Here is a 22375-nt window from a genome sequence, read left to right as displayed (position 1 = left end):
GCACTCAGAGGAGCTCCTGGGAAAAGGCCGAGGTTTCAGGACTGTCTCAAGGACTGGGCAGTGCCTAGAAGAGCTCCAGGAGACACATACGTGGCCATCTCCAAATCAGTGAGAGATTAAACAAAGATATCCTGCAGCATGAGAGGGGAAAAGCATAACACTGAATTAATCTTCCCAGGCAGAATGCACACAATTTTCATCCCTAAAATTGTTATTTTTTTACTTGACCATCATCCAGAAATATCTTCCCAGAAATAAATTCTCCTTCCTTAAACCACCAAATCTTCAGCTTCCAGCCAGGTTGGCCACACCCACTCCCAGATGGGGGTGGGTCCCTTCCCCTCTCACCCATTTACACTGAGTGATAGCTCTAAAGCCAAAGTCCAAGGATCTCTGTGCAGCTGCAGTGAGGCGGGAAGTGCCAGAACTGTGACTGCCAGATGGAACAACACCAGAGAAGCCCAGCTCTGGTAGCCTCTCCCTCCCCCAGCCAAGGACAGACTAGCTTGTGACTCTCCATTATGACTCCCTCACCTCCTCCAGCTGCACCTGGTCATCATCATCAGCCTGATTAGTAATTCCAGACATCAGATCACACAGTGACCCCAAAGTACATATGAAAACTCAGAATTGCTTTTGGCCTTTTAGAACAATTGACTCTCCATCCGTTAGCTAAGACACCCATGGCTGAGGGCAGAGAGGTGAAGGAATGAAGGGATGGGCTTCAGGCTCGGCCCTGTGGGGGTCTGGATGCCAGGCTTGCACTGAGAGCTATGGGAACAGTTACCAATCACGTTGCCCCATCCCACCCCACCCCACCTCACCCTCCAGCAGCTGGAGCTGGGGCAGTCAGGGAAGGCTGGGCTGGCCAAAACTTCCTCCTCTTTCTCTTGCTAGAACCCCTGCCTGAAGAACCAGGGAAGGATACTGGATCCCTAACAGCCTCCACCAAGGCCACAGAGGCTGCTTGCTGAAATGACCCAGAATCAAAAGAAAAAAATTTCACACAATGCAAAAATTAGAAACAATATTTATTATTTCCTGTTAAAATAGGGTGCTTCATGAGAAAAGAGTGTGCAAAAAGAGCCTTCCTACACCCTGGGCTTTCTCATTTATCCTAGCAAGCTGGGACTGTCGGTTCAAAATTCTCCTCCTCACTGTGTAGGAGGGAAAGCTCTCCACCTACTCCTGGAAATTAGGCTACTCTAGTTTTAATTTTGATTACTTGCATGCATTTAAAAAAAAAAAAAAACCTGACTGTTAACAGGCTACCTACCCTAGGCACATTTGCTCAGTCTACTTGGACAGACAGATGTGGGCCTCAAGTCCACATTCCCATGTGCAGGCCAGGATTAGATGATACCCTGGAAATCTGGTGAGTGTTCCTGGCTAGGGATCAAAGAAGGCCCCAGTTCCTGGTCAGATGGCTGAAAACATGCATTGTGTCTCCAGTGAGAGGCTGAGATTCCCTCTTTCTCAAGGAGTATTTTGGGTGTAGTAGGGCCAGTGGTCAACTAGTAGACAGCATTCTGGCCACAGATAGTATCTGGTCTAGAAGCTACTTACTCCATCTCCAAATCCTCATGAGTTCCCTTAAATTGACTAGAGTGGATTCAAGTTGCAAAATGGCAAATTATACCAGGAAAAGGATGTCATTAAGACAATGGTCTCAACCATTGTGAGTCCGTGCACAGAGCTCACATCTCACCATGCCCCTCCCCTCACACTTCAGGACAGCCTAGTCCTGCCCACTGTTCCTCCTTGATGACAGCTTCCAGCATCCTGAAGCCTTGAGCAGCCTTCAGCCTCACAAGTTGGGCATGGCCCAATTAAGGAACTTCATGGCAACTTCAAAGCCAAGGAAACAGGCCTGAGAAGGGGTTGGAAGGAAGAGAAAAGCCAACAGGAATTGTGACTATTCACAGAGACCCCAGCACTGTGCTTGACTGGCCCTGTCAGGACCAAAATCCCTTCCTAATCCCCCACCTCAGGTCACAGAATCAAGCTATGCTTTCTCATTCCTAAAAGGGAAAGAAAATGCATGTCCCACAACTGCCCACTTCTGATGGCCAGGCCAGGAAATCAAAGCTCCTCACCTCAGAGGATCACAAAGGCAAATCTTCCTGACAGTTTCAGGAAAGGGAACAAATAAGGAGGCTCTGACTGACGGTGGGATGTGGAAAAACTGAGTCCCCAATTCAATCCCAGAAGCAAGCAAAAGTCAGCCCACCTGCACCCTGCTCTGAGCCCCAAAGGGAAAGCACAGCCCCTGCCAGTCACTCACTGCATTGGCTGGGAAGGCTCGGATCATCACTGCATTGAACCCCTTATACAAGGATGTGATTCCTTCATTCCGGATCAGCTCCCTCAGCACATCTCTGAAGCCATTAGGATATTTCCCAGGAGGTGCTGTGGGCAGAAAGCAACTGTTAAGGCTTCAGGAAGCTTCCTGACCTGACCATGGTGACCTACATGGGGACAATATTGTAGTCAAGTCTTCCTGCAGGGCCACAGCACCAGCGAGAGGACACTTTGCTGGTCATCTGGGACCAGTCCACAGACAACACAGTTCACCTTGGGACAAACATATACAAATGTCTGGATTACTGGTGCCAAGGGAGTGGAGAAGGGAATGAAGAATGAAACAGTCCTTCTGCTCATGCGAGGGAAGGAAGGTTGATTTGACTTCTTCTCTACTATTTTTCTTTTTTTGGGCCATGCTGCACGGAATGTGGGATCTTAGTTCCCTGACCAGGGACTGAACGTGTGCCCCCTGCAGTGGAAGCGAGGAGTCTTAACCACTGGACTGCCAGGGAAGTCCTTCTCTCACTTATTTTATGTTTAGGCTGACAAGAAAATGAGTCTAGGGGCTTCCCTGGTGGCGCAGTGGTTGAGAGTCTGCCTGCCGATGCAGGGGACACGGGTTCGTGCCCCGGTCCGGGAAGATCCCACATGCCGCGGAGCAGCTAGGCCCGTGAGCCATGGCTGCTGAGCCTGCACGTCCGGAGCCTATGCTCCACAACGGGAGAGGCCACAGCAGTGAGAGGCCCGCGTACTGCAAAAAAAAAAGAAAATGAGTCTAGCATTCCTAGAACACAAATGACTGCAAGGGAGAATGTTGGCCAGAGAGATGCTGAGTGCTACTGTGGAGATTGAGTATCCCTAAGGCCTTAAGAACTCTGTACCACAGGGGCAGCCAGTTCTGGGACCCACTCCAACCCCATCTACCCCACTCTCCTCTACTAACCAGTCTGGAAGCGGGACTTGAGCACGTCTGGAGGGATTGCCACAGCCCAGTTGAAGATCCCTGCGATGCCCCCAGCCACCAGGATCCGAGGCACGCTGAGCTCATTGACACTGCAGAATACCAAACAGCCCCAGTCAGACAAAAGCTGTGAGAGTGGTGTTCAGACCGTCCCTCCTGTGCAGACAGGGCAGCCACAGAGAGAGAGAAACTGGCTGGAGGGAGGAGGTCCAAGGCCAAAGCTCCTGTGACATGGTAGCTGCCACTCGTTGAAGGAGGTTTCATGCACTTGTTTCAAACACTTCCTCCACTGGGTGAGGCACAGGGTAAAGGCTATTAGTATTAGCTGGGCCTCAGCAGCAACAATAGGAAAGTGGACATGGAGACAGAAGCAAGTCCCACTTCTGCCTTCAGATCCACTAACAGGAAATGGCAACCTACCCATGATTGGGCAAAGTGGCTTCTAAGTTCTTCTGTTCTCCTCACCTCTTTTCCTCTGGAGTAAAGATATTTTTCAGCCATTCATATGTCATGAAATACATCCCACTGGCTGGAACATCTGTTAGTGTCAATAAAGAGGTAAATTAAATGATATAAAATTCTCGCAGATTTCCTGATCTTAGAAGAACCAAGCTTGGCTTTGGACCCTTGAAGGTTTCCTGAGAAGCTCCTCAGCAGCACTTCCTATTTGCAATAATCACTTTGCAGTGATCAGATGCTGCTCTGGGGTGAGCACTGGTGTGAGTGAGCGCTAACATGCATGACATTATTTCATCTTCAAAGGCCCTCTGAGTGGTCCCCACTAATATGCCCACTCCAAGCAGTTATAAACGAGCTAACATCTGGCCTTCCTCCAAGCTGTCATCTCAGGACAAGGGTAGAGCTGTCTCTGCCTCTTCTATTGCCACCCCAATAGGACATGCCTCTCAAGCCAAAAAGAGCTCCACTGCTCCTAAGTCATTCTTTCTTCCCACTCATCCCTCCAGCCACGATTTCCACTTGCTACTCCCCTCCTACTGCCAAGCTCATGATTTCCATCCTTGACGGCCAGCCTATCAGAAGGATGGAGGGTCCCCCCATCCTCATGTGTGTCCATGCTGGCCAGAGGTAAGATGGCCTAAAACCAGGACACACAGTGCCAGCCCTGTCAGAGCTGTGGCATGTATGGTGCCAAGGCTCGTCGGAAGATCCAGGCAAGACCCTCTGTGGCAAATCACCTCAGATGGAGGGCCTCAAAGGTTACCTCGCATGAGGGTGAGCACAGTCCCCTTGTAGATGCCTCGGATCCCAGCCTCCTTGTATAGCTTCTTTGCACAGTCCAAGGCACCAGTATACTTGGTCTCCCCTGAAGAAGCTTGAATCTGAGAGGGAGGAAAGAGCCATCAAGTCAGCAACAGCAACATCAAAGTCAACAAACCTAGCAGGTTACAGAAGATTACATAGTGAGTGTGGGAGTGGTCATTATGCATTAGACCAACGAAATAATATAACTATCATTGTCAAATCGATAGTTATTTAGAATGTACAATATTGGTGGAAGTTACTATGAAATAAGGCTAGGTGAATATATGACAAAATATAAACAAATTGACTAGAAAAAAAAAATCAACAGAAGAGATGGAAAATATGTTGAAAAATAAGTTCCCAAATACAAGAGCATTCCCAATAAAGCTAGTTGGAAAAATAAAAAAAGCTAGTTGGCAGTCTAGAAAGGAGGAGACAAATACTTCAGTCAATCACTTATTCCTTCAACAAATATCCATTAACTACTAAATCCACTCCAAGCTCTAACTGATCATGAAGCTTGGTTAAAAGAAGGTGAACTGGAAATTGTATTCAGAGCTCTAAATGCCTGGATAGAGGTCCTGTGTAGAGCCAGGAGAGGGCCAAGGAGAGGCCCCCTATCCTAGCCTCTGGGCTCCAGGGCCTAAGAGCCAAGAGCCTGAGGGCAGGCAGGAGGTATCCCACAAAAGATCTGAGAGAAAGACAGCCCCATGTAGGATCCACAGCAAATACAGAGTCAAGAGGAATCCAAACATACAAGGGCATCAACCAAAGAGTAGTTAAAGCTGGAAAGAGAGTTCAGATTTAATAGTTCCAAGGAGAAACACTTACAAAATAAATATATAAGTCCAATAAATTTTTGTACAAACAATAACTAGTTGAAAACCAATGGAAAAGAATCCCATTCTAATAGCAATAAAGAATTATACTCCAGGGCTTCCCTGGTGGCGCAGTGGTTGAGAGTCCGCCTGCCGATGCAGGGGACACGGGTTCGTGCCCCGGTCTGGGAAGATCCCACATGCTGCGGAGCGGCTAGGCCCGTGAGCCATGGCCGCTGAGCCTGCGCGTCGGAGTCTGTGCTCCGCAACGGGAGAGGCCACAACAGTGAGAGGCCCGCGAACAGCAAAAAAAAAAAAAAAAATCAAGTTTTCTTGAAGGGGCACCTGCACCTAACCCAGAGCTCTCCATAATGCTAGAAATATGACAGTCCATGTTCATTGGTCTAATATTGCATATTTAGGTGAAATATTCCTTACTGTGCAACGTCTTGGTATTTTTTATTAGGTACGTAATAACTTCAATGAGTACAAGAAAAATAATTGCGTGGACTCAAGAGTTTTAAAGGCTATTCTTTAAAGTGAGTGCCTACCTTCATGAAATCTGCAATGTCTTAAACTAGCTCTTTTTATAGAGCTTGGCTTGTACTGGAGAAGAAAATCAAGTCTATGAGATTCTCAAGAGCAAAAACGTGGCCTTGTTGATCATGGTATCTCTAGCCCCTTGCCAGGAATATAGTAGGTATAACTAGAAATTTATTAGTTAAATTAAGGTAGAAAAATCAATTCATAGTCAACTTTCAAGTAGCAAAACTTGAATACGCTAGATAGTACACAATGTCTCCTAAGCTGATTTACATGTCTAAACTCAAGTTAAGCATTCCTTTAAATACATTGATCTGTGTTCCTCTGATAAAGTTACAGAAATACTTCTTCCAGTTTCTGTTTTTCCAATGAAATCACAGGAGGTGTGACTTGTTTAAGGAATAAAGAATGTTCTTAGGAAAAGAAAAAAAAAGCAATAAAATATATGTGCATCAAGCAATAGGATTTGCATAAATAAAACCTTTCCAAGGGACATAAAAGAAGAGGTAAATAAAAAGAGAGTCATAGTTCTGTTAGGAAAAGTTTTCAATCAGGAAGATGTCAATTTTTCTAAAAATAATAAATTTAAGACAATGTCAATTGAGTATCAATTTTTTTTTTTAAAATATAACTTCCCCAGATGATCCCAGCACATGTGAGCCTGGTGTATCTGAGGAATGGCACAGAGGCCCATGTTATCAGAGGATGCTGGAGCTGACTCACAGTGACCTGGGGGGCCAAAAAGGACTGGGCATGGAATTGACATATTAACAGAATTTTCTCACTTATGTGTGGTATAGACTGTAAGCAGGGAAACAAGTGAGGAGGCCCTCACAGTCATCCAGGCCAGTGCTGAAGGTGACGTGGAGCAATGTAGTTGCAATGGAGGTGATGGGACAGGATAGATTTGTGATATTTTGAAAGCCAGCTTAACTGTTCAACAAATGGGATATGTACAGTGAGATAAAGTGTACAATCTAGAAGAACTCCTGGGTTTTAGGGCTGAACAACTAGATAGATGGTATTGCCACCAACCGAGCTACAGAAGGTTGTAGATAAAGCAGGTATTGAGGAAGACCAGGAGTTCAGTTTTGCACATGGTGACTCTGAGGTGCCTACTAGCATCCAACGGAAATATTGGATAAACTAGTCCAGAGTTCAGGAAAAGTCTGACTTGGAGACATAAACTGGAAAATCATTATTATACAGATGGTGTCTAAAAGTCATGAGACAAGAAGAAATCATCAACAAGATGAGTGTAATATGACTGAGCCTTGTGCACATGAACATTAAAAGATTGAGAAGATGAGGATAAACCAACAATGGACATAGAAAAGGAGCAGCCAAGTAGGTAGGAGGAAAGTCAGGAGAGAAGCCAAGTGAAGATAGATCTTCAAGGAAGATGGGGGACCAGCTGAGTCCAATTCTGTTTATGGATCAAGATGGATCAATGTCCAGGCCCAAGAACTGAACATTGGATTTAGTGTAAAAGTCATTGGTGGGACGTCTCTGGTGGTCCAGTGGTTAAGAATCTGCCTTCCAGTGCAGGGGACGTGGGTTCGATCCCTGGTTGGGGAACTAAGATCCCACATGCCGCGGGGCAACTAAGCCCACCTGCTGCAACTAGAGAGAAGCCCATGTGCCGTAACAAAGAGCCCGCACACTGCAACTAAGACCCGACGCAGCCAAAAATAAAGAAAGAAAGAAAGAAAGAAAGAATTTTTTTTTTTAAAAAAAGGTCACTGGTGATCTTGACAAAAGTACTTTTGCTGGAGTTGTGAGGCAAAAGCCAGTCTGATGTGCGTTTGACAATTAGAGAAGGGGGACTAGAGACAAAGAGTAGGAAAAAAACAGAAAACTTTTTCAAAGAATTTTGATATAAAGGGGAGCAAAGACAGGAAGCACAGAAATAGATGTGGAAGGTAAAATAGAGAGAAGTTTGTATTTTTAAGGTGAAAATACAAGAATGTTTACGCTTTTATTGCTGAAGAGAACAATCCATTGGAGAGCAAAAACTGATGCTCAAGGAGAGAGAAAGAAGAATTGTTGAAGCAAGGTCTCTGGATGGGCAAGAGGGGATAGGATGTGGGGTCAAACATTCGTGGTGGAAATAGCCAGGCAGCCACAAATGTAGTTAGATGCCAGTGAGTGAGTGGAGGCAGTGGAGGGCATCTGGTAAAGTCCTCTTCTGGTGGTTTCAGTTTTCTCAGTGAAGTAGAAAGCCAGGAGACTTCCCTGGTGGTGCAGTGGTTAAGAATCCACCTGCCAATGCAGGGGACACGGGTTTGAGCCCTGGTCCGGGAAGATCCCACATGCCGTGGAGCAACTAAGCCTATGCACCACAACTACTGAGCCTGCGCTCTAGAGCCCATGAGCCACAACTACTGAGCCCGCATGCCACAACTACTGAAGCCCGCACACCTAGAGCCCATGCTCTGCAACAAGAGAAGCCACCGCAATGAGAAGCCTGCGCACTGCAACGAAGAGTAGCCCCCACTTGCCGCAACTAGAGAAAGCCCATGCACAGCAACGAAGACTCAACGCAGCCAAAAATGAATAAATAAATTAATAATAATAATTTTAAAAAGCAGGTCATCTCCTGACAGGGTAGGGGTTTGAGAAAAGAAGAGAGTCACAAAGTAGTAACCCAGCAGAATGGAGGAGTGCAAGGGAAGAATATGGATGGGGACTGTCTCATCTAGGAGCAGAAAAGGACTTCAGGCATAAAAGAGATGGAAAAAGACATGATGGAAAAGACTAAGGGACAAGGCTACTGAAAACAAACAGTCCCTAACTCAAAATCAATATACAGACGTCTAAGAAGTATTTTCCCAATCCTCCTGCTAAGTACAACAAAAAACTCTAGACATTATTTGTTTTAAAAAAAATATAAGAGGACTCTGAAAGTTTGGAGAGAAGAAGCAGACTGGCTAGGGACCTTGGGACTTAAGCAATGACATAGTGGTGAGTCCCCTGGAATTTTTTTTTTTTTTTTTGCGGTACGCGGGCCTCTGTTTTGGCCTCTCCCGTTGCGGAGCACAGGCTCCGGATGCGCAGGCTCAGCGGCCATGGCTCACGGGCCCAGCCAGTCCACAGAATGTGGGATCTTCCCGGAATGGGTCACGAACCCGTGTCCCCTGCATCGGCAGGCGGTCTCTCAACCACTGCGCCACCAGGGAAGCCCCCTGGATTTTCTTTTTTGATATATCTCAGACTTAAAGCAGAAGAAACTGGCAATCCAGGAATACCAACAAGCACAGATCAAAAAGAAGCCTCAAAAAAAGCCTGCATTCTCTAGACAAAGGACCAGAAAAGGAACAGCCTAGAAAGACAGAAAATCTTTAGACAAAAAACACTCTACTCCAGCCATACACCATAGAAAAAACTGTGGCCTCACCTTCTTCCACAGCAGCAAAGACCCTGTGGGGAGCCCAGACTTCCACCTTTGCAGGGCTGTAACAAGGTACCCAATATGCTACCTGGGTGGAGTCAGAAAAGGCCAAGTACAGAATAAGGACTTTCATCCCTGAGAGCCTGTACCCATCACCCTCCTGTCCCGTGGTGTCAGTAGAGACACTGGAACTCCCACATCCACCCAGCAGTAAAAAGAAGTGCCCCACCCTCAAGTGTCAACAGAGGTCGAGTGGGTCACCTAGACTTCCACTTCCACTTGGCAGTAATGAGGCAGCATCCCTCCCTTCCTACTGGAGTGGTGTCAAAGAAAGCCAACTAAAATGGAAAGATTAAATAGGATCCAGAATCTCAATAAAGTATGCAAATATCCGGGTTCCAATTGGAAATCACACAACATGTCCAAACCCAGGAAGATCTCAAACTGAAAGAAAAAAGAAGCAATAGATGCCAGTACCAAGATGACAGAGATGTTAGAATTATCTGACAAAGATTTTAAACCAGCCATTGTAAAAATCCTTCAGTGAGTAATTATTAATATGCTTGAAACAGATTTAAAAAATTAGAAAACCACAGCAAATAAATAAAATATCAGCACAGAAACAGAAGATATGAGGAAGAACCAAGTGGAAGCTTTAGAATTGAAAAATACAACTGAGGGCTTCCCTGGTGGCGCAGTGGTTGAGAGTCCGCCTGCCAATGCAGGGGACACGGGTTCATGCCCCGGTCCGGGAAGATCCCACATGCCACAGAGCGGCTAGGCCCGTGAGCCATGGCCGCTGAGCCTGCGAGTCCGGAGCCTGTGCTCCGCAACAGGAGCGGCCACAACAGTGAGAGGCCCGCGCGTACTGCAAAAAAAAAAAAAAAGGAAGAAAAATACAACCGAAATAAAAAGCTCAGTGAGGACTTCCCTGGTGGTGCAGTGGTTAAGAATCCGCCTGCCAATGCAGGGGACACAGGTTCAAGCCCTGGTCTGGGAAGATCCCACATGCTGCAGAGCAACTAAGCCCATGTGCCACAACTACTGAGCCTGCGCTCTAGAGCCCGTGAGCCACAACTACTGAGCTCACGTGCCACAACTACTGAAGCCCGTGTGCCTAAAGCCCAAGCTCCACAACAAGAGAAACCACTGCAATGAGAAGGCCGCGTGAAGAGAAGCCCCCCATTGACGAAACTAGAGAAAGCCCACATGCAGCAACGAAGACCCAACGCAACTAAAGAAAGAAAAGAAAGAAAGAGAGAGAGAAAGAGAGAGAGAGAGAAAGAAAGAAAGAAAGAAAGAAAGAAAGAAAGAAAGAAAGAAAGAGAAAAGAACTGTAATCCCAGAACCCTACGTCAAGTGAAAATATTCTTCAGGAATAAAGGGGAAATGAGGCATTCTTAGATGAAGGAAAACTGAGAGACTTTGTCATTCACAGACCTTCCCCAAAAGAATGGCTAAAGGAAGTTCTTTAAATAGAAAAGAAACTCTAAAAGAAGGAACCCTGGAACACCAGGAAGGAAGGAAGAACATAGTAAGCAAAAATACGGGATATTATATAATGGTAATATGAGGGACATTACATAGTGATAAAAGGGCCAATCTACCAAGAAGACACAGCAATCCTAAATGTGTATACATTATACAAAAAAGCTGCAAACTACGTGAAGCAAAACTGATAGAACTGAAAGAAGAAACAAACAAACTTACAATTACAGTTGGAGATTTCAAATTCCTCCATCAACAAATAGGTAGAACAACTAGACAGAAAATCATCAAGGATAGAGAACTCAACAACACCATCAACCAACAGGATATAATCGACATTTATAGATTACTCCACCAAATGACAGCAGAACACACACTCTTTTCAAATGCCCATGGAACATGGACCAGGATAAACCATATCCAAGGCCATAAACCTCAAGAAATTTAAAAGAATGTAAATAATACAGAATATGTTTTCCAATCACAATGGACTCAAACTAGAAATCAATAATCTCCAACACTTGAAAACTGAACAACACTCTCCTAAGTAATTAAAAAAGGAAGTCTCAAAGGAAATTAGAAAACACACTGAACTGGGACTTCCCTGGTGGTCCAGTGGCTAAGACTCCATGCTCTCAATACAGGGGGCCTGGGTTCGACCCCTGGTCAGGGAACTAGATCCCACATGCCACAACTAAGAGTTTTCATGCCACAACTAAAACATCCTGCATGCTGCAACTAAGACCCGACAGAGAGAGAGAGAGAGAGAGAGAGGAAAGAAAGAAAGAAAGAAAGAAAGGAAAGAAAGAAGGAAAGAAGGAAAGAAAGAAAGAAAAAACACACTGAACTGACTGAAAATTAAAATATGTTGAAGTTTGTGGGACACAGCTAAAGCAGGGCTGAGAGGAAACTTTATAGCACTGACTGTGTATGTTAGAAAAGAGGAAAAGCCTCAGAACAATAATCTAAGCTTGCACCTCAAACACCTAAAAAAAAAAAGAAAGAAAAGCAAACAAAACCCAAAACAAGCAAAAGGAAGGAAATAATAAAAAAAAAAACAAGCAGAAACCAATGAAATTGAAAACAGAAAAACAATAAAGAAAATCAATGAGGTGAGTTCCCTGGTGGTCTTAGTGGTTAGGATTCTGGGCTTTCACTGCTGTGGGCTGGATTCAGGGAACTGAGATCCCGCAAGCCACGTGGCATGGCCAAAAAAAAAAAAAAAGAAAGAAAGAAAAATCTTTTTTGAAAAGATCAATAAAACTGACAAACCTCAAGTGAGGCTGACAAGGAAAAAAAAGAGAGAAGTCACAAATTATTGGTTTTTTATTAATTAATTAATTTATTTATTTTTGGCTGTGTTGGGTATTCGCTGCTGCACGCAGGCTTTCTCTAGTTGTGGCAAGCGGGGGCTACTCTTCGTTGTGGTGTGCAGGCTTCTCATTGCACTGGCTTCTCTTGTTGAGGAGCACAGGCTCTAGGCACGAGGGCTGCAGTAGTTGTGGCTCGCGGCTCTAGAGTGCAGGCTCAGTAGTTGGGGCGCATGGGCTTAGTTGCTCCACGACATGTGGGATCTTCCCGGACCAGGGCTCAAACCCATTTCCCCTGCATGAGCAGGTGGATTCTTAACCACTGTGCCACCAGGGAAGCCCTACAAATTATTAATACCAGGAATAAAACAGAAGATAACACTACAGAATCTGCCAATGTATAAAGGACAATACGGGAATACTACAAAGAACTTCACACACACACATTTGACAACTTAGATAAAAAAACAAAACCAAAAACTACCACAGGGACTCCCCTGGTGGCGCAGTGGATAAGACTCCGTGCTCCCAGTGTAGGAGGCCCAGGTTCGATCCCTGGTCAGGGAACCAGATCCTATATGCAACCACAACTAAGAGTTCACATGCCACAACTAAGGATCTGGCAAGCCACAACTAAGGAGCCCACCTGCCACAACTAAGAACTGGCACAACCAAATTAATAAAATATAAAAAAAAAAACTACCACAATTTTCCCAATATGAAATAAGTAATTTGAATAGCCCTGTAACTATTAAGAAAATTGAATTCATAATTTAATAATTCCTCCCCCAAAATCTCCAAGCCTATATGGTTTCACTATAAAATTCTACCAAATGTTTACAGGAAAATTAACACCAATTCTACATAATCCCTCTCAGAAAATAGAAGAGGGAACAATTCCCAATTCATTTTATGAAGACAGCATTATTCTGATATCAAAACCAGACAAAGACAAGACAGAAAAATAACTGACAGACTAGTATCTCTCATGACTATAGATGCAAAAATACTTAACAAAATATAAGAAAATAGAACTCAGCAGTATATAAAAAGAATTATAAACTATGACCAAGTTGGGGGGTTTATTCCAGCAATTCAAAATTGGTTCAGGATTCAAACACCGATTGATGTAATTAACCGTATAAGAGGTTAAAGGAGAAAAATCACATGATCACATTAATAAATGAAGAAAAAGAATTTGACAAAAGTCAATATCCATTTACGAGAAAACTCTCAGAAAAAGAGGAATAGAAGGTAACTTTCTCAACTTGATAAAGAGCATCTATCAAAAAAACTACATCTGGGACCTCCCTGGTGGTCCAGTGGTTAAGACTCCGCACTTCCACTGCAGGGGGCACCGTGTTCCATCCCTGTTCGGGGAACTAAGATCCTGCATGCAGCGTGGTGCGGCAAAAAAAACTAAACAAACAAAAAACTACACCTAACATCATATTTAACAGTGAAATAGTGAACACTTCCCCATGAGATTGGGAACAAGGTAAAAATATCCACTCTCATCACTCTTATTCAACACAGTACTGGAAATTCTAGCCAGTGAAATAAGGAAATAAAAGGTAAATAGATTAGAAATGAAGAAATAAAACTGTCCCTATTTGCAAATAACATGATTATCTACATAGGAGATCCCAAGGAATCTACCAAAAAAAAATCCTAGAATTAATAAGGGCATTCAGGAAGGTTCACATGATACAAGATTAACATACAAAAATTTATTGTATTTCTACAAACTAGCAATGAAAATGTAGACAACAAAATTAAAATTATAATACCATTTACAATGCCATTTTACAAAGTCAAATTAAGAGAGAAGCACTTAGGTATATAAGAAAACACATTAAGAGCTTATATGCTGAAAACTACACAATGCTGATGAAAGAAATTAAAGTTCTAAATAAATGGAGAGATATAATATGTCCATGTATTGGAAGACTCAAAATAATGTGTTAATTCTACCCAAATTGACCTATAGGTTTAACATAATCTCAGCAAGATTTTTCTCAATTTTCTAAATTACCCTAAAATTTACATAGAAATATTGGGTTGGCCAAAGTTTTCTGTAAGATGTTACGGAAAAACCTGAGTGAACTTTTTGGCCAACCCAATACAAAGGAATTAGAATAGCTAGAACAATTATTTTTCATTAATTAATTAATTTATTTATTTTTGGCTGTGTTGGGTCTTCATTGCTACACGCGGGCTTTCTCCAGTTGCGGCAAGCGGGGGCTACTCTTCGTTGCGGTGCGTGGGGCTTCGCATTGCGGTGGCTTCTCCTGTTGTGAAGCAGCACAGGCTTCAGTAGTTGTGGCACATGAGTTCAGTAGTTGTGGTTCTCAGGCTCTAGAGCAGAGGCTGAGCAGTTGTGGTACATGGGATTAGTTGCTCCGAGGTATGTGAGATCTTCCCGGACCAGGGCTCGAACCCATGTCCCCTGTGTTGGCAGGCGGATTCTTAACCACTGCGCCACCAGGGAAGTCCCCATTTTTTTTTTAAAGAATAAAGTGGGAGGCATCAGTCTAGTCAATTTCAAGACTTAGTATATGGCTATACTAATCAAGACTGTGTAGTATTCGTGAAGGGACAGATGCATAAATCAATGGAAGAAACTAGAGTACTCAGAAGTAGACCCACACAAATATGCTCAACTGATTTTTAACAAAGATGCAAACACAATTCAGTGGAAGAAAGATAAGTCTCTTCAGCAAATGGTATGGTGCAATTGGACAGCCCTAGGGAAAAGAAAAAAAACAACAACTCTGACCTAATTTTCATACATAATACAAATATTAACTCAAAATGGAGTCACAGACTTAAATGTAAAAGGTAAACTATAGATAAAACTTTTGGAAAAAACATATTAGAAAATCTTTGGGATTGCAGGCTAGGTAAAGAGTTCTTAAGACCTGATGCCCCGGGGGCTTCCCTGGTGGCGCAGTGGTTGGGAGTCTGCCTGCCAATGCAGGGGACACGGGTTCGTGCCCCAGTCTGGGAGGATCCCACATGCTGCGGAGCGGCTGGGCCTGTGAGCCATGGCCGCTGAGCCTGCGCTTCCAGAGCCTGTGCTCCGCAACGGGAGAGGCCACAACAGTGAGAGGCCCTACTAACGCAAAGAAAAAAAAAAAAAAAAAAAAAAAAAAAAAAAAAAAAAAGACCTGATGCCCCAAACACCCAAAACCCAATCCATAAAAGAAAAATTAACAAACTGGACTTCATCAAAATTTAAAATGTTTGCTCAAAAGACTCTGTTGAAAAAAAAAAAAAAAAAAAAGACTCTGTTGAGAGGATGAAAAGACAAACTATAGACTGGGAGAAAATATTTGCAAACCACATATCTGACAAAGCACTAGTATCTAGAATAAAGGACTCTCAAAACTCAATAATAAAAAAACAAATGGGCTTCCCTGGTGGCGCAGTGGTTGAGAGTCCGCCTGCCGATGCAGGGGACACAGGTTCGTGCCCCGGTCCGGGAAGATCCCACATGCTGCGGAGCAGCTGGGCCTGTGAGCCATGGCCGTTGAGCCTGCGCGTCCGGAGCCTGTGCTCCGCAAACGGGAGAGGCCACAACAGTGAGAGGCCCACATACCACAAAACAAACAAACAAATAATCCAATTAGAAAATGGGCAAAACACATGAACAAACATTTCACCAAACAGGATATACATACAGCAAATGAGCACAGGAAAGGATGTTCAACATCCTCAGCTATTAGGAAAATACAAATTAAATGAGATATCACTACACACCTATCAGAATGGCTAAAATTAAGAACAGTGACAACACCAAATGTTGGTGAGGATGCAGAGAAACTGGATCACTCATATATTGCTGGTGGAAATGTAAAATGATATAGCTACTCTGAAAAAACTGTTTGGTAGTTTCTTTAAAAACTAACACACATGGGACTTCCCTGGAGATCCAGTGGTTAAGACTCCACGCTTCCACTGCAGGGTACACAGGTTTGATCCCTGATGGGGGAACTAAGATTCCACATGCTGGCGCGGTGTGGCAAAAAAAACCCAAAGAAACCCCCACTAAACATGCAACTACCACAAGACTCAGCAATTATACTCCTGGGCATCTATCCCAGAGAAATGAAGACTGATTTTCTCAGAAAAACCTCTGTACATGAATGTTTATAGCATCTTTATTTATAATAGCCAAAAACTGAAAACAACCCAGATGTCCTTCAATGGATGAAAAGTTAAACATATTTCTAGTACATCCACACCATGGACTACTAAAAAGGAATGAACTATTCATATAAGCAACAATCTGTATGAATCTCCAGAAAATTAGGTTGAGTTGAAAAAGCCAATCTGAAAAGTTTACATACTGTATAGTTCCATTTATATAAGTCTTGAAATTACAGGTTTATAGAATTCAGATTAGTGGTTGCTGGGGTGGTTAAGGACTGGAGTGGGGTATGAGAAGTGAATGTGGCTATTAAAGGGCTACATGAAGGATCCTTGGCATGATGGAATTGTTCTGTATCTTGACTGTAACAATGTCAATATTCTGGTTGTGATATTGTACTATGATTTTACAATATATTACCTCTGTGGAAGAACTGAGTAAAGGGTACATGGGATCCTTTTGTTTTATTTATTTCTTTATTTCCCTTTGTATTACTTCTTACAACTGTATGTGAATCTATAAGTATCTCAAAATAAAAAATTTAATTTTAAAAATGCACAAAATTAAATGACAAATGCAAAGCATGAAAAAGACTTGCCAAATATGATAAGAAATTAATAACCTTAATATGTCCAAAGGTTTTAGGGGTAGGGGAGTGACAGGCACAAACTATTGGGTGTAAGACAGGCTACAAGGATGTATTGTACAACTTGGGGAATATAGCCAATATTTTGTAATAACTGTAAATGGAGTGTAACCTTTAAAAATTGTATAAAAATTTAAAAAAATAATAAATTGGGGACTTCCCTGGTGGCACAGAGGTTAAGAATCCGCCTGCCAATGCAGGGGACACGGGTTCGATCCCTGAACCGGTAAGATCCCACATGCTGCAGAGCAACTAAGCCCATGCGCCACAATTACTGAGCCTGCACTCTAGAGCTCGCGTGCCACAACTACTGAGCCCGTGTGCTGCAACTACTGAAGCCCGCGTGCCTAGAGCCCGTGCTCTGCAACAAGAGAAACCACCACAATGAGAAGCCCGTGCACCGCAACAGAGTAGCCCCTGCTCGCGGCAACTAGAGAGAGCCTGCGCTGCAATGAAGACCCAACACAGCCAAAAATAAATAAATAAAACAAAATAATAAATTCAAACATGTCCAAAGCTTTTATAAGTCAATAGAAAAACAAACAAATGAGCAAAGAACACAAATAGGCATTTCACAAAGGAAAAATACAAACAGCTAATATGCATCAAAAAAATTAACCCCACCGACAATTAAAAGCAAGAAAAATTAAAACAATGCAAATTTTTCACCCATCAGACTAGCAGAGATTGTAAATTAGATGCCACAGAATCTGCTGGGAAGTAAGAGCTCTTATACTTTTGACAGGAATAGAAAATGACAGACTTTTATAGGAGGGCCATTTAGTAAAATGCACTAAAAACCTTTTTAAAAAGTACATACCTTAAAAAAGAAAAGTACCTACCTTTAATCATACTAATTTCAAGTCTAGACATTTATCCTAAGAAAATAATCAGGAACACATGCAGAGACTTATTTACAAAGATCTTCACTATGGCATATAATTTGTCATGTCCCCAGATAAGGTATTATTGGGTAAATGACAGCCATGTATTGAAATAAAATACAGAAAATGACGCTTGAGAAAAAAAATCACAAAAATATTGTGACATATCAAATGAAAAAAACTGGTTACAAAACTATTGCAATATGTGACCCCAATTTTATTTCAAAAGATAACTTTTTTTAATACAAGTTTACCAAAAAGACTAGAAGAATTCACACAGAAAGCATAACAGTGGGGTGGTATCATGGGTGATAAATACATTGTTTTCTGTGTGCTTCTCTGCATTACCAAAATTTTTCTAGTAAAGACTGTGTGTTAAATTGCTTCAGCCATTAGAAGAAAAAAGCAGTAACACTTTTTTAAAAAGGAGCCCTGTGTGGTAAGGCAGGCAGTCAGTTTACACCCTTGGCCTGGGAACAAGCCAGACACTTTAAGGGCACTGAGCCTTTGGGCAAATGGCAGAGACCTAACATGTTAGGCAGGAGCAGCCTCCCTTCCACCTCTGATGAGACATGACTTACCTTTCAGAGTTCCTGAAGTAGCTGCTAATTAGGGTGGATAAGTCTGAGCTCACCCGTCACAGGTGTGACATTTGATTTGTTACACTGTCCTGGTTCTTGATTCTACTACGATTGCTTCCATGTTCCTGAAAAACTTGAAACTGTTTTGCACACCTGACCTGAAGTCTTTATAAAGGGTGAAAGGACATAAACATCTACACAAAATTGTATACCCAATGGAAAAAGCTAGCCACCTCCCCCCAAATCATATCCCCCCACCCCAGATCACACCCTCACCTGTAACAAGCACTTGATCCGTTCTCCAGGGGTCATAATTCCCGTGGTGAATACACCAGATAACATCCCAGCTGCAAATAGTTGGGGGTAGCTATATTGAAAAAAAAACAAGAGGCAAGAACCTGTGACTAACCACCCAGAACAGAGGCAATCCCAGCAAAGAGGACTTTGAAAGAAAAAATAAGTACTTGGACTGGGCAGAAGTCCAGAACAAATAAAGCATATTTCACACAAAACCCAAGGTCTAGGTATATTCTGACATCAAATTTCCCAAGGCAGGGGTCTCAGTGCCAAGAGCAATATGAGCTTGGTCACGAGGCCCACATGCACACTCAGATGGCCTCACCCATGGGAGAAGTTTCCTCCCCGGCCTGCCATGCACAGTGACTATGGACGAGTTTCCAGGCCTCTCTGAGCCTTGATCTGTAAAGTTCAGGGTTGTTGCGGAAAAAAGCCTCTAACCCAGAATGCAGACCTCAATCAACCCCAGTTCCCCTCCAATCTCGCCTCCTCTGGATCACCAAGGGCCTGAGAACATTTTAAGCCAAGATTCACAAAGGACAGTGTCAAGGCCGGAGGAATGGCTGTGGCCACTTCCACAGGCTAAGGGGGCCAGCCAGGCCAGTTGTGAGGAATGTGCTGTAAGATGCTGGGAAGGGCCCAGTCAGGGATGGTACCCACAGACATGATGGGTCCTGTGGCCTTCCATGCAGGGAATAGTCCCCCAGTGGCCAGAGATATGGATCCTCACCATGGCCCTCACAGAATGGACCACATTGAATATTTGGTGGAATTGGAGGCTCCTGGTGTCACGGCCTGTCCCACCTCTGGCATCTCCTTTTCTTTCTAAGATTAGCTATACCAGACTGGTCTGGAGGCAGTGGAGTACAGAGCTACAATTAGCATTTCAATAGTGTCCCCACAATTTAGCAAATGTTGTTGAAAAACTTCACTTTCTTGCCTGGGCCGCAGGCCCCTCCTAACCCCAAGCCTCTGATAGCTGAGCCTTCAGGCCTGTCCCACACTACAAGGAGCCCAAAACCCAGAGAACAGATGTCAAATGGGGAAAGGGAGACATCCATTTCGGGTCCTTCCTTCCAGGGCACCAGTCTCAATGGTCCTGTTTTTTCCAGGCACTCACACAACTACCTCAGGCATGCAAGCCCAGCACACAAGCTGACTGTTCAACAATCAGGAGACTTGCTTTCATGCATGGCCTCCTTTACAGTCTCAGTTCACACTGCTGTCCCCAAGAGGAGTCCTCTCAGCAACAAAACTTCACCTCATGAGACCAACATCTGTTCTTCCATGTATGCCCAGACCTTAGGCTGGACATACCTCCATCTCCCAGGACTGAGGACTTTCCTCTGAACAGGGTCTATGTGTGCACAGGGTACCATGCAGACACCCTACATGGGTGGCCCATTCTGCCACCCTTCACCCCCACATGAGGGAAGCATCTGTGAGTGCTGGACCCGAGGTCCTGGTAATGTTCCTTTCCATACTGTCCCCAAACACTACTGCAGGGAGGGGAAGGTGGCAGGGTTGACATTCAGGATTCAGAGCACGGCAGGATTATGGGGGCAGGAACCTGAGTGTCTCAACCTTTGCTTAAGCAGGAAGGGTGCTTCTCTGAGGACTGACACCATAATATAGGGAATACAACCTACAGGCTGAAGTACTAGCAGTGACCCCACGGGGGTTCTTGTGCATGGCCCGTGTGATCTGGCACATGAGCTAAAAGACCAGGTGCTCAAAGAGGACATGTGTCCATAGGACATTTGGACTACCAACAGTCAAACAGTTTCAAAAGGAAGCCCCACACACCCACATTTGGGGCCACCTGTGGCTTTTTATAGAAGCTGGTCACATTCAGTGGGTCACAAGGACTCCAAAAATAGAGTTTCACATTATGAGCATTTCTATGTCCAGACCCTTACTCAGCCTGCTGTGGCCTGAAGTAGTGACAGAAAACAACCACATGGCACCCTGGGCTGCCTCCCTTGAGCTCCCAATCCCAAGCCTAGCCAGGGTCCTGTGCTGCCTGCAGCCCCTCCCAGGAGTTGGCAGCCTGCACGGCTCAGACTGAGTGTGCCTTGTCATCCCATGTTTCAACTCAGAATTCCCCTGCATCCCAAGAAGCCTGTTTTCATTAACTACTTTGTAAATTCTGAACTATAATTCTGCCTCATCTGCCTCTTCATACCCAAATCTAACTTAAAGTTTACTGAAAGGAAATATACTAATTTATTTCACTTTAACAGAGAAACCAGGGACTTCCCTGGTGCCGCAGTGGTTAAGAATCCGCCTGCCAATGCAGGGGGCACGGGTTCAAGCCCTGGTCTGGGAAGATCCCACATGCTGTGGAACAACTAAGCCCGTGCGTAACAACTACTGAGCCTGCACTCTAGAGCCCGTAAGCCACAACTACTGAGCCTGCATGCCACAACTACTGAAGCCTGCACACCACAACTACTGAGCCCACGCACCTAGAGCCCGTGCTCCACAACAAGAGAAGCCCCCGCAATGAGAAGCCCGTGCACTGCAAAGAAGAGTAGCCCCCGCTTGCCACAACTAGAGAAAGCCCGTGCACCGCAACAAAGACCCAATGCAGCCAAATTAATTAATTAATTAAATTTTTAAAAAACCCAGAGAAACCAACATCTGAAATTATTATGTTATTAAAATGAAGGGCTTCCCTGGTGGTGCAGTGGTTAGGAATCCGCCTGACAATGCAGGGAACAGAGGTTAGAGCCCTGGTCCGGGAGGATCCCACATGCCACGGAGCGGCTAGGCCTGTGTGCCACAACTACTGAGCCTGCACTCTAGAGCCCAAGAGCCACAACCACTGAGCCTGTGTGCCACAACTACTGAAGCCTGCATGCCTAGAGCCCGTGCTCCACAAAAATAGAAGCCACTGCAATGAGAAGCCCACACACCACAATGAAGAGTGGCCCTCTCTCACCGCAACTAGAGAAAGCCTGCGTGAAGCAGCGAAGACCCAATGTAGCCAAAAATAAGTAAGTAAATAATTAAAAAAAAAAAAAGAAGTAAAACAAAAGTTGGAACCTTCCCTTCTCCCAACCAGGTGATGGGAAACAAGGCCGCTGCTGTCATTACTGCAGCACCAGGTACCTTCATGGCATTTTACACACATTTTAGCATTCAGACCTCCCAATGCTGTGGAGTTAAGCGATACTACCTCACAGAAGAAATTATGACAACCTAATAAGGGGGTGGGGGAGGGATCTGAGTTTTTCTTTTTCCCTTTTGGTTCACAGGGCAAAGGAAAACTCAAGTACCTCCCTCACGTGGAGCAACCAGGAGCTAGCCCTGGGGGCCCAGGAGGACAGCCACTGCCTGTCAGCCAAGGTTCTTTCCCTTAACCTGTATCACACCACCAGGCAGAACAGCATTGAGTCCTCCAGGCTTGTAAGTACTCACCTGAGCACATCCTCTGGGTGTTTTTGTTGCAGTTTCTTCCCCAAACCAAACCCAAAGAAGCACACGGCAAACATGGGGGTGACCCCAATGATGGGGGCGGCCATGCCCCGATATAGACCCATGATGCCCTGCAAGGAATCACAGAAGTGGAAGCTGTTTACAGACACAGCTAACTTTTACATCACTGAAACAGGGAAGCAGTGTGTCCTCTGACCTGTGGCCTCCTTCCCTCACCTCCCCTCCAAGCAAGGAGAGCTTTTAAAAGGAAGAATACTCCCACATTTATCAGAAATAGTTGTCTTCTTATACACTG

At 44.3% G+C, this 22375-nt stretch overlaps 1 protein-coding gene across 1 annotated transcript in view; it reads right to left on the bottom strand.

Annotated features, from left to right (window-relative positions):
- Window positions 1–1014: 1014 nt before the first annotated feature.
- The window catches only part of SLC25A20 (solute carrier family 25 member 20), a 32116-nt gene continuing 10755 nt past the window's right edge, over window positions 1015–22375 (bottom strand). The window contains exons 3-9 of the mRNA XM_065885309.1: window positions 22063–22190; window positions 18619–18709; window positions 4488–4605; window positions 3731–3803; window positions 3248–3357; window positions 2285–2409; window positions 1015–1870 (exon numbers count right to left, since the gene is read on the bottom strand). Of these exons, the coding sequence (XP_065741381.1) occupies window positions 1808–1870; window positions 2285–2409; window positions 3248–3357; window positions 3731–3803; window positions 4488–4605; window positions 18619–18709; window positions 22063–22190 (708 nt within the window). The 3' untranslated portion in view covers window positions 1015–1807. The remainder of the gene's footprint in view (window positions 1871–2284; window positions 2410–3247; window positions 3358–3730; window positions 3804–4487; window positions 4606–18618; window positions 18710–22062; window positions 22191–22375) is intronic.

The sequence above is a fragment of the Phocoena phocoena genome, chromosome 10 (assembly GCF_963924675.1).
Source record: "Phocoena phocoena chromosome 10, mPhoPho1.1, whole genome shotgun sequence".
Classification (NCBI taxonomy): Eukaryota; Metazoa; Chordata; class Mammalia; order Artiodactyla; family Phocoenidae; genus Phocoena; species Phocoena phocoena.
Note: the sequence above shows the minus strand (reverse complement) of the source record. Positions and strands in the feature narration are given on the sequence as shown.